The sequence below is a fragment of the Abrus precatorius genome, unplaced genomic scaffold, assembly GCF_003935025.1.
Source record: "Abrus precatorius isolate BTA unplaced genomic scaffold, Abrus_2018 Scaffold10, whole genome shotgun sequence".
Taxonomy (NCBI): Eukaryota; Viridiplantae; Streptophyta; class Magnoliopsida; order Fabales; family Fabaceae; genus Abrus; species Abrus precatorius.
The window spans coordinates 34,081,735-34,095,432 of record NW_020874292.1 but is presented as its reverse complement, the minus strand read 5'-3'; the positions used below and the strand labels follow the sequence as shown (position 1 = coordinate 34,095,432).

Sequence of the window (13,698 nt, the reverse complement as noted above, 5' to 3'; positions counted from 1 at the left end):
CCTACAGAACTGAGTACTGCACAAGACATACTTTTAAAGCTTCACTGCCCTGAAGAAAGTATCTCCAAGAATCCCGACAACGGCATTATGAGATGGTTATGGTGAAAGAGCCATCAATTGTGTTTGGAAGTTGGAATTAGTCAGCAAGAGCTCCTCAAACTTCCAACTGATAAAATCAAGGGATTCTTATTTAATCAAAGGTGGGTCTCTTTAGTAGCAATTAGAATTATATGAACTAAAAAGAAAAATTGTTCAACAGCAGAGTGTATATATTACAAGCTCTTTAGTGGCTAATCTTTTGAATATGGAACTGTGCCAAGTAGTTCTCAATGACTTTGGTGCAATATCCCATTTCATTATGTAAATGAAACCTTTGATTATTGTAGAAACAATAAATTACCTGCTCACAGCAAACAAGTTGTGAAAATCTTGCTGTCAAGACATGCTTTTAAGAACCTAAAAGAGTAAGATTAGTAAATATTAGTTAATTATCACTTACAAGAATTTCTATAAAAAAATTATTACTAGTAGGAATGAGCTGAGAATTAACTAAGCCATGGTAACATCATAGTTGATAAGGAAGTCCTTTGATTAATGAAACCAATACATGCATAGTAGATGATATGTAATCAAAACACAAGCTTCAGCTATTGAGCTGAGATTTTACGTTTCTTACACTTAAAGTGACAATAGCAGACGTAGCAATTTTTATGAAATCAAAATGTTAAATTGGTTTACAAAAGATATAATGTCCAAATATATATTACTTTCTACAATAAGTTAAAACCCGATTCACTTTCATTGCAAAACTTATTCCAAAATCAGCAAACAAAAAAATGTCATGTCATTATGGTAATTAACGTTTTCATGTACAATAAAAGCTTTCTAAGAGTTCTTTAATACACATGGCATCATTCAGTTCTTTGACAAGCTAACTCTTTTTTATTGTGCTAATGAATCAATATTAATTCTTAGTTTATTTATATAAGCAACTGTTATTATGATCAAGAATATTACACTTCAAGGACATTGAACAGAATGCAGTTACACTGTGAAACAGGATCATGCCAGATATATATTTTACTTTAACAACGGTAGGGACATTCAAAACACAGTGAATACATATGTTAGCAGATTTCACCGTACATAAGAAAAGCCACCGAAAATGTACTTTCAGAGTATTATGGTCAAAATTAGAATAGTTTTAATAAATCTACAAAAAATAAGTCAGACGCGTACCTTGTCCTTTTCAATAATGTGTCCGAGTCACCAGCACTGAAATTAATATTCCCAACTTAATAAAATGCATCAAAGCACCCAGAGATATTAACACCACTGAAAGAGATCTCTGCTGGAAGAAATTTCTTCATGAAAGACATTTTTAAGAAATGATCGATGACAAGTAGATTTGAAAAAACAAATTCAAATACTAAGCACCCAAAGTTCTATTAATTCCTTAATTAGAGATAGAACTGTTAAAAGATAAGAGAGACACTCAGGTTCAAGACCAAGTGAGACAACATCCAATAAACTTACTTTATAACCAAAAATTATAAAACAAGAGAGCCAAGAGTGTTACAACAAAGAATTTATGGGATGTTAAAGAACTCACATGACTTATCAACTGAAGTCAGCTTGACAAACACAATTTTAGTCACTGTCCTGTAAAAGCAAAATAAATAGAAACATCGGTAGAGCTCCTAAGAATAAGTTGTCAACTATGAATGATTGCCAAGGCATAAAACAAGATCATTGCCTACTATTTTTCTGCCATGGAAGTAAATGTTCAGGTGGCGAAGAATTATAATTTCCTGCAAAGGAAAAATCAAACAGAATAGTAAGCCTCAGCTTGTAACATCTGAATAGCATAACTAAAATGGACAGCCATGAATAATATATTCACAATCAACTAAATATAAAAAATACATAGACAAATGTACTAGAAATGTCATGCAACCATGTGAAGTACAATGAACAGCTTAAAATGCCAAAGCCGCATAGAAAGATAATTATATATCAAACCATTACTGTTATTGTTTATAGTTGGTCTGCTGTACCATTATTATCAAAAGCCAAGGTTCTTGAGTAAAATATTCAGCAACTGAATATGTTCTATCACGACAGTTAAATCAAAAGCCCTCTTCATCTCCATCAATCGGGGCATATCCTCCAAGACCAAACGAAAATAACTTATCTGAACAACAAACCGTGATACCTAGAAATACAAATTTCAATATGAATTTCGATGAAATAAATCCAGTAAAAGGACATTGAACTATAGTGAACACCGGGTTACCTTTTCCTAATTTCAAAAACATGGTTTAAGAAACAGCCACTGCCGAGTGCCGGTTAAACTTCTCTAATTTGTAATTAAATTTTCTTTATCACAATTTATTTATTATTTCTTGACTTTGTAAAATCAATGCCTGTACGTTCATTTCTTCTTGCAAGTCAAAGGATGATATGCAATAGTTTTAGCTGAAATCAGTCAAAGTTCGCCATAAAATCTTTTGCATTTTTAGAAAAAAAATAAAACTTGCGGTAAAGAAGAATTTTTGCAAATAAATTTGCTTGCTACTTTCAGTTTCAACTAATTATACAAATTCAGGAGTAATTTCAAAGTAGAGAGAAAAAGACGTGAAAAATATCCTCGAGTCTTTTTGGACACAGGACTTGAACTTGATTGATATGTTGGCTGAATAGCTTCTTTAAATATTAAAGATAATGAAAAAGATGCAGAAAATGATTGAAATGGGAAGTGCAGACAGACAAAATACCAGTTGCTGTTGGTAACCCCAAGTTCACGAAATCCATCTATAATCAATTCGAATTCCACGGATGTGGCAAATTTTGTGCCAAATTTCATCGTGCTTCTTTTGACACCGTTTTCCCAGCAAAGGACTTAGAATTATTTGCAGTTTTAACAGAGAGGGAGGCAGCCTTTCTCCCACTACACTCTTCAGCTTGGAGCATTTATCCATGGTCAAAACTTGAAGGGAGGGGAGATGGGATAGGCCCTTGCAATCCAATGTCTCCATACTTTCAAATTTATACAGATAAAGACTGGTAAGAGAGGGAAGCTGCGGCAGCAAACCCAAAGTTGGGAATGACTCCACAGTATCACAACTAATGCCAAGATCAGTGAGACTGTGAAGCCCCCCGTTGATGACAGACATCTCAGTAGTTTCTCACAATTATTGATTCTAAGCTGTCTCAGGTTTGGCGGCAGACCCCCTTCAGGAAATGTTTCAATTTCAGGGCAATCCCATGTTGACAGAGATTTCAACTTTGGAAGCAGAGTATTCATACCAGGCAAGCACTTCAAATTGTGGCAGTTGCGAACATCAAATCGAGTCAAATTGGGTGCAGCAAACCCTTCTCTCGGGAACCACGCTAAATTGGGGCACCCACTAATGCTGAGATGGTGAAGATTAGAAACCTGTGACTGTGCCACCGACTGAGATTCCAGATTTTTACATTCGTAGATTCTCAGAAAACTGAGATTAGGAAACACTTCTAATGGGAAAGATGAGAGTGAATCAAAGCTGTTGGTGATTTCCAACGATTTTAATAGCTCATGTTGTTGCTTCGGGAATTCTAGTTTTCCACAGTTCCTGATGCTCAGTGTTTTCAAACATTCTGGTAAACAATTCCCCAAAAACGATACTGCGAGCGAACAATCAGATATGATTAAATCACGGAGACAATTCAGTTGGGTCATGGCAAAGGCCCCAAACATGGATCCCATCAAGTCGCACCCATTAATTGACAAATCGTGCACTGAAGTTGGAAACCCTTGGATCCTTACTTTGTTGCTTTTGAATATCGTTAAATGGCGAACTGTGGGAGCTCTAGGGAGAGAAGAAACAAGATCACCACATTCTTCAATCACTAGTCTTTCTAAAGGAAGGTGCTCAGGCAATTGTCCCCTCAATTTGGGACAATCACTTATTATATGATCTTTAAGTTTAGGAAAAGCTTCATATTTAAACGAATACCACTCCTCCCAACATGGCATTTGACAAAATGACAGATACTCCAAGGAAAAAAAGGGTGTTTCTACAGAAGAATGATCATTATCATTCTTGTAAAATTCGGCACCAACAGTCTCAAGCCCATCAAAATTTTCAATGTTCAAGGTCTTCAGAGAGTATAGTTGTCCCAAGTGAAGGAAGCATACAACAATTCCTACAAGAACTAAGACTTACTTCAGTCACACTGTGGTAGGAAGAATGTCCTACCCAATCTGGAAATCTCGTACCCCTGTAGTTCGTGATGGATAGATATTCTATAGCCATGGTGAGGTTGTAACTTGTCATATACTTCTCTTTCAGCATGCGATGAGGTTGTATCCTAATCACTATCCCAAGAGCACTGCAAGGACAAACTTTTTATGAAAGTCTTATCCATCATTCTTGCCTCTGCTGCTTCACCACTGTCAGAAACATTTTCCAAGTCACTAATCTGCAATGATCCGTGAAGATTTGAAAGGTCTCCTAATTCCTTTATGCCATTATCTTCATGTTTGCCGACAATGAAGTTACTTAAAAACTGCAAATGTTTTAGTTTGCTCATTCCCCCAGGCATCTCTTTCAAAGCAGTTTCGGTTATATCAAGATGTCGCAAGTTTGCAAGATTTTGCAAGCCACTTGGCAACATAGTTAGTTGTAAACAAAAATACAGCTTCAGTATTTGTAGATTGTACAATTTGCTCAATGATTCTGGCAATGTGTTGATACTTGTCTGGGAGAAATCTAAGTAGCGAAGACGGATCAATTCACCTATTGAATCAGGCAATACATCGAGTTCTCGACAAGCTTTGAATGACAAAACTCTTAGGTAATCAAACTTCGATAGTATGATCAAAATGACACTTCCAAAACCGAACGACGGAGGTGAGAAACCAACTTGCAAAAAAGTTCTCAAAGATTTTAATTCGCCAATAGCATTGAAATTTTTTGAGACTGGATGGCTCAACCTTCCATATGACAGATGACGAGTATGAATCTTAATCTTGTCAACCGTCCCAAGTTCCTCTGACCTAAAATAGAAGTCTCCAGCAACAGATATTGCTAGGTCATGCATCAGATCATGCATCACGTAAAACAAGTAATCAACAGGTTCATAATACTTTTTGAAAAATAATCTGGAAGCTAATTCATCAAAATATTCAGCACCTACTTTTTCGAAAGTCTTTCCTTTCTTTGGCTGCTCTAAAAGATCTTCTGCCGTCCACAATAAGACTAATTCATCTTTTTGAAATTTATAATCCTTGGGATACAGAGAACAATAAGCAAAACAACGTTTTAAAGGTGGAGGGAGATGGTAATAACTTATTCTCAATGCTGGAATGATCTTACTGTCATTAGCAGAAAACTCCCACATTTCATTAGTGAGTATAGCATTCCAATCCTTGACACAGTGTTTTGCTCGCAAAAGGCCTCCAAGTGTTTGTGCTGCTAAAGGTAATCCCTTGCACTTCTTAACAATCTCTCGACCAATGTTTTCTAGAATCGAATTCCCATTAGTTTTGAGAAAACACGCATGATCTGCAAACACTGACCAACACTGTTCATCGGACAAATGATTTACATGGTAAGGTGGGCAAGTTTGGACAACGGCAGCAACCTTTTCACTACGAGTTGTCACGAGAATTTTACTTCCCTTAATCCCATATTGAAAAGGTGTTTTAAGACTACTCCAACCATCATAATCATCACTCCAAACATCATCCAGAACAAAAAAGAATTTCTTTCCTGCTATTCTTTCCTTCAAATCAAGTTGAAGTAAATCTAGATCCATCTTATTACAAACACCAGAGGTAAGTGATTCTATTATAGTCCTTGTAGTCTTAACAATATCAAATTCTTCGGAAACACAAACCCATGCTTTCAAATCAAACTCCTTCATCAAATTATCATTATTGTACACCCATTGGGCTAGAGTGGTTTTTCCAACACCAACCATGCCCACAATAGGGATCACAGATATTTGATCATCAGTATCATCTTTTAATATATGAATAATTGCATCTTGGTCAATCTCCCTGCCATATATATTCCCTTTGACGAGAGAAGTAGAGGGAGTCCTCCAAGAGAAGTTCTCCCTGGGAATGTGTTTGAGATCAAGGATATACTTGCGTTTTTCAATATCTTCTATTCTTCTAACAACCTCGTCCATCTTATTCACAATCTCCCTATTATGGGACTGAAGAAAGCGAGGGAGAAAGTTACTAACCTTCTTCTGAGTTGCAGCTTGGGTGAAAACACGATCCAACAAGTCATCAGCTACATAGACAGCATCCCTGAGATTATGGAGCCAGTTCTTGACACTTGGGTTATTGATTTGCTTCTGCTCAACATCAATAAGCAGAACTCCAGCAGCACACAGAGCATTATTCAACCTTTGCAGCAAGTCTTGGTCAAGCTTCTTTCCTTTGATCAACTTCACAAACTCAGCTGAAGACACCCTCTCAAAAACAACGTTTATGAAAGCAGAGAGAAAAGCTCCACCCACAAGTGCTTCCGCCATGATGGATCAAATTAGATGGAGAAAATGCTAACAATTGCAAACTTTGAACAAAACTCGCCTCTTCTATTATCTACTTAGGAGACACTCGTAATTTGTTAACATACAAAAATTGACTTAACATGGTGATGTGATCAACGTCATTGTGATTATATATAACTTCAGAAAGTTGGTATTGGTGGAGTTGGTAACTGCTTCTGAAGCAATAATTAAGATGTATATAATCTTAATTATAAATGTGTGCGTGTGTTAAAAAAATAAATATTGATCATTATATTTTATTATAAATAAAAAATTATATTAGTGTTTTAAACAATTACATAACTTTTTTAAACGGCTACGTAATCTTTAAAAACTCATTTGTGTATATACGACGCAGAAGTTTGGTTCTTATTTTTATATAAAAATAGTTTCTAGTCTAAATATTTCCCTTGTTTACAGAAGTATAATTAGGATAATTATCATTTCTAAATAATAAAAATTATAAATTGAGTTGAGATCATACAAACTGTACACGAATAATAATTTGAAGTTAGTAGTCACATCGTTACTTAAAAAAATTAATTTTTTTTTTTTAAAAATCTTAATAATTTATATATAAATACAAGGTTTATATAAATAATTCTCACAACCTTATAATGAATTGTTTTTGCTAGATATGATATATATCATGCACCCAATTTTTTTTAAAGAAGTATTTTGGCAAATTATAACAACAATTTTTTTAACTTACACCAAAGATTAACAAGTGATAATTATGATTTTCTTAAAATACACTAAAGGTGTAGCTTGATAAATTATTCCTTCCAAAACATAAGTAGATGTCTATTAGTAAATCACACACATAAATACACACGTTCTTTTCTGTTAATCTATTTTCCATAAAGACAGATTACCTGTTAAAAGAGTTGGGCTATTGTAAAGACTAGTGTATATACAACATTAGAGATATTTTTTATAAGGTCTTTATCAAGTTTAGTTTTTATGGCAGTAAAAACTCTAGCTTTTCTTTATCTTTAAAATAATCATCTTACCCATCCTTCTTTTCCCCTAAAATATTGACTATGACTTCTTGTATGTAATAATGTGTTGTTTGTTGTGCAACAGCAACTATTGTTATATGTTGAATAATGTTTATTATGTGATATTCTGGCAACCCATCTACGTTGAATACTTGTATTTGGATGGAGAATTTAAAATTTTAAAAAATATATGAAATTAATAATGAAAATTAGTTAAAATGAGAGTTAAGTATGAAAAAAGTTATAAATGTTAAATATAAAAAGTTAAATATAATAGAGATATTTTTAAATTCTTTTTAAAAATAAGTCATTTAGAATTTTTTTTATTTAACATAAAAATATTTAGTTAAAATTCTACAATATTTTAAAAATAACTTTTTTATTATCTGAATACATTTAATGTAATGATCTTGAATTACTCTATCCAATCACAAAGCTTTTAAAGTTAGGATATCTTTCTGCTAACATCAACAAATTTAGTGTTGTTGCCTTTTGATAAATAGTTTTGTTAGGTTTCTGCAACTTAATGTTTGGCTAATTACTAGGCTTACCTTAATCACGGAGTTTGTGTTAGATTGTTTATCAATTAATTTCAGTTGTTGACTTGGTTTGTTAATTATATCATATTAACTGTTAATCCTTTGTTCGTCTTAAGTATAGTTTTTGTTGTTGATCCTTCAATTGTTGGGTGAGGTGTTCAAGTATAGCTGTTGTCAAAATTTTGAGTTGCTTAATGATTTTGGACCAAAGTCCACTAGGATTAGTCTTTGCTTCTAATAGATTTTGTTTTAAGAAGTTCTAAGTCTCTTTTTACATTTTTAATCATCTTGAAGGGATTGAATAGGATTGTTTTCTTTGATTTTCCACCTTTGGAAAAGACGTGATTGTATCTTCTTTTGAAAATATATTTTCTTCTTGAATTTAAAGATATTTGTTTGTAAAATTAATTTGAACGTTCCATATTTTGATTTTGCTTCAATTGCTTGATTGTTTCACTATTTGTGTGCGTGTGGTCTTCATTTTTTTCCTCTATTCTCTCTTCTTATTATATGTCCCAATTTCCGCTCTCATTGCACCATGGTTTTCTTAGTGTGTAGTGCAAGTTGCTTATGCATTGCCCATTTTTAATCTCAAATCATGCTGATCAAACATTTTTATTTTGTAATTTTTAATATGATTTTCTTATTTTATTAAAACAAGTAATTAAAACAAAATAAATTACGTTCAGTCTTTCGAATTTTAAAACTTTTGAATGTTTTGGATGAAATGAAGTTATAATGAAGAAAGTAAAATAATTCAGAAAGCACAAAAAGTCAAGTACCATAGACGAGAGGTGTAACTAAAAATAAATAAATAATATAAGTAAATAAAAATATAAGTAAATATTTATGTTCAGATTTTGTAAAATGTTCCAAAAAAGTATAAAAATAGGATGGGTAAATAAAATAAAATAATTAAATCAAGTATGATAAAAAAAGTTTTAGATAAAATTCAATGTTCACAATAAGCATATAAAAGTTATAAATTAATTTTTGAAATTCTTTCAAATGGCCTAATAAAAGTGTAAAATGTGCATATTCCTTCAGGAAGACAATATTACAAGTATTTTCTTACTCAAAGGTACTCCGTTTTCATTATTTATGATTTATTTTATTTTATATTTTTTTTGGAGTGGTAAACTAACAACTTTATAAGAATTAAAAATATTGTCTCAAATTAAAATTTAAAAAAGTGGAAACGATCAATCATTACTGAGAACAGACTTTATTATTAAGCTTCCAACGTGACCACGGATTTCACCTAAATTAATGTTTAAAGGTTAATTAATCAATTAAGACGCTTCATTATTAATATTTTAATTGTATTTGATATTTGAAATTATAACTTTAAAAATTTATAGTTAATTAATAAATAAATATAAATTATATTTTTTAATTTTATTAAATTATACTCGAAATTGAAAGTCCAACTTTACTCTGTTTCTATCTATCATAAAAGATAACTAAAATTAGAATTTCATTAAAAATTAGAATATAAAATTAATATTCCGTTCCAGGTCTAAACCTGTATGACAAATGTCACCTAAAGATTACGAATAGGAATTCAATTTATAACAGTGTAAATTTCTTAGATATAAAATTCTAAAAAAATTAATTGGATAAAATTGTAACTCTAAGCTCAATTTTTCACCAGAAAGGCAATGTAGTATTTCTACAGTGTAGGACTTGGATTGAGAGTCCAATTCATAGAAATCAGACAACGGAATTAAAAAGAACAGAAGTTATAAATAATAGCCTAACAAGCTGTAAATGTCTTCATTGTTACTTATTGTAAAACCTGTTTGTCCTTCAAAATGCTACAATTCCATAACAGGAGAAAAAAAAATGAAAAAAATTTAGCTGGAGACTAAGCAACAATACTGAAAAGCATACAAATTATTAAAGAAAGAACTTCCTAAACAGCCCTAAAGACACCCAAAAGAGAAAAATAAAAGTATAGAAAAGTAGAGCAAACAAAAGGGTTCACAATTCACACCAACCAAAGTCCAAACGCCAGAAAGCACAGCTTTCATTTTGGCCACTTTCTTATTTTCAATTAGATGCATTTTGACCATTTCACCCTTCCCTCTTCCTTTTAATACCAACCCATGGAAACTACCCACCACCTTCTTACACACACTACCTTAGTCATAATAACCTCTCTGGTCCTTTCAGGCTCACAACATGTCCAAAGAAGGAAAACTAATGAAGCTCAAGTCAGTGCTCAAGAAATTGAACTCATTTAGCAACAAGCAGCAAAGCCGCGCCACCATCAGCGCCGTCGCGAGGGACGAATCATCGTCGCCATCGGGACCGGAGCTCCTCCCTGTGTACGTGGGCAAAACCCGGCGGCGCTACCTCGTGAATTCCGACGTTGTGGGACACCCACTGTTCCAAGAGCTGGTGGATAGGTCCCGCGATTCTTCCGAGGAGGAGGAGGAGACCGTGAACGTGGCGTGCGAGGTTGTCCTGTTCGAGCACCTTCTCTGGATGCTCCAAAATGCTGATCCTCAACCCGAGTCTCTCAACGAGCTCGTCCACTTCTACGCTTGCTAATGCTATCTCATTTACTCATAATTTGATAAATAAATCAACATGCATTATTTTCAAACCTTCTGCATGATGAATGAATAATCATCTCCCTCGTGTGTATACATACACAATGCGTGATCTTTTCAGTGGCTGTAATTTTGACCATAGGAGTGAATGAGCAGGAAATTTCAAGCAAGTAAAACTAATTGGTTGTTATTGTTCATTTCTTCTGCAAGGGATGATGTTTTAGTTTTCATTAAATTTGTGTAGCATTGTTAGATGATAAAAATTCTTATGATGGCCGATTAGAATAAATTAAAGGGTAGAAGAAAACAAAGAAGAGCTCAAAGTTAAACGATCATGTTCATATGCTTAGTATATATTTTTAATTTGCTTCATTTTTCTTACTAGACGTTGGAAACGTCTAATATTTATTTTTCATTTTTACAAGCTAATCAATTATATATATGGTCAAAGAATACCCAAGAAAAGATAGCTCTCAGTCACAAGAGAGACGCTAAAATCAGGATGTGCTTGCCGCTCCAGCCATGAGAGATCCTTTCTAAATGTTACCCAAGTGACCATTTTTGTGGCTTTGCCGCTTCATACCGCTCCCTCAAATATTAATACTTCTTTAAAAACATTCTTTTTATGATAATTAATAAATTTTATTTACTCTAATAACTCTTTAAAGTAATATAAAAATATAATATTTTTATATATGTTAAAAATTAAAGTTGCTATATATGTATGTGTCTATATATATATATATGATGACATTGTTACCTTACAATTATAAAATTTCAACTGCAATAAATTTAAATAATATTTAATTTTAATAACAAGTTAATATTAAAAGTATGATTATATTTTTATATTATAATTTTTTTTTTTGCTTTCATAAAAGAATTTGGATTTTCATTCTTCTCATGATAATATTTTAAAAAAACTCAATTAAGAACGTATTTTCAAAATATTAATTTCTTGAAAAATTCTTTTAAAATATAATATTCTCAAGTTAAAATTTTCAAAAGAAACTTAAAAGAATCTTATTAGAAAACATCCCTAAAGAAAAACCTTAAAGCTAGGAAATCTGTTGGCAGAGGAAGCTACAATAAAATGTCCATATTCGTTGACAGCAGTAAAGTCAACTTTAAGGAGGCAGGTACCAGAAACCAATACCTTAATTATTTTCATGATGATGATTATTATACGGGCGAACATATTGCTAAATGGGTAGAGGGTAAACATACATACACCCAGAGAAACCCATTTTTTTTAAATACTAATCACTAATGATTAGTTTGTTAGAGATGCCTTTATTTTTTTCCCAGTACATAATACTCACACGCTTTCAACAGTCGTTGTCGGCAAGTATGGGAAAGAACAAAGCTTTTTGTTAAACTGATTGAGGACTCTAGATTTTGGGAATTATTAAGCATATGACAAGAAATTGGTACGGAACATAATTGAGTTTGCAACGCATTGCCAGCTGCTGAATATTACTCCCTCAGCACAACAATGGTGTGGTGTTATATCCTAATAATATCCATTATCCATTATCCATTGACAATTACAACCTGACAAGAGGGCTTGCAAAGTATTCTGCTTTTTCTAAATTTTTGCCAAGTTTTGGGTTTGCATTGCTAAGCTACTATAATTCGGCCAATGGCAAGTATTTTAGTAATTTACATAAAGTCATAAGCACAAATTTATGGTTATTGTTGTGCTGATAAATTATGACACCGTCTTCGTTTCTTTCTAAGGGTAGGTTTTGACCTTTAAACATAAAAGAGTTTAGCAGCCTGTCAACTATATTTTATCTTCGAAAGTTGGAAGAAACCACTCCCACCTTCAACTATTAGAATACTTAATGTGAAAAAAAAAACCATAAAAAACAGGTAAATAATAATAAGTGTCCCTAAGACTTCAATGATTAAAGTTTTTATTAAAATATTATTAAATACATAAAAATAAATTAAAATGAGTATAAACATATATTGAAAACAAAAAGTCGGCAGGCAAGAGAAGAAACTAAAATGAAAAAAAAAAGGTTTTCTTTTTATTTGTTTCTTATTATATAATAATTATTTTTTTTACTTTTGAGGTACACTCTTTATCTTTTATATATTTTTGTCACGTATTTTCATAGAAGCAGATACATTTTTATTTTATATTAATTTTAATACAACTTTTTAAATATAATTTTATTTACTAATTAAAAATTATAAAAGAAAATTACGTGGTTTTTGTGATTTCTAATTCTTTGAAAGACTACGTTAAAAAATGTTACTAGCTTTTTATTTTTAAATGATCGGACAACATTTCCTTCCTCTAAACTTTTACATTTTAAAAAAGTAAAAATTGTTTTTTTTTTAAAAATAAACGTGTCAGTAAATAATAAATAACTCTTTTTAAAAATAAGAACTATTAAATTACTCTTTTAAAGATTAAAATCATTATCATATTAATTTTGAAAAGATTATATCACCAAATTTATTTTTTAAAATTTAACTTGTCACTAAATTAATCTTTAAAATTTTAAATTTTTACCATTTTAGTCCTTAAAATATATTAAATTAATAAACATAAATGGATTAACTTAAAAATAAATCAAATCTGAGTATAAAAGTTTAAAATTTGATGTATTAAACTATTCTTATAGAAGATTAAACCAGGGTTAGAAAGATTAATTAAGTGGTAAAAATTTTGGAGAACATATATGATGGTGTGTGTGTGTCTCTCTCTCTCTCTCTCTCTATATATATATATATATATATATATATATATATGTATATATGTTAAAATATGTTTTTATCCTCACATTTTAGCTTCTTTTTTATTTTTTTTAATGTCGGGAGTAAAAAAAAATATTGTTTGAAGGGACTAAAAAAAAAAAATTATACTAAAAACTGAAGAACATATTCAAGTTTTCCATTGTAAAAAAATAAGGTCAATTATGCATTTATAGAAAAATAAGCCCCTAAACTAATTATTTGATTATTAGAATTCCATGTCAACTTATACGATTATTACTCATTTCAAGTAAATATGTTTAATTTGACCTCGCCAAGCTA

The 13,698-nt window shown here is 31.6% G+C and overlaps 1 protein-coding gene and 1 pseudogene across 1 annotated transcript; one reads left to right on the top strand and one right to left on the bottom strand.

Annotated features, from left to right (window-relative positions):
• Nucleotides 1-2,801: 2,801 nt before the first annotated feature.
• On the bottom strand, nucleotides 2,802-6,531 carry LOC113852339 (annotated as a pseudogene).
• A 3,742-nt stretch (nucleotides 6,532-10,273) lies between these two features.
• Nucleotides 10,274-10,645, top strand: LOC113853229 (auxin-responsive protein SAUR76-like). The gene has a single exon (XM_027483731.1). It carries the CDS (start codon nucleotides 10,274-10,276, stop codon nucleotides 10,643-10,645), a length of 372 nt encoding a protein of 123 aa, XP_027339532.1.
• Nucleotides 10,646-13,698: the final 3,053 nt, after the last annotated feature.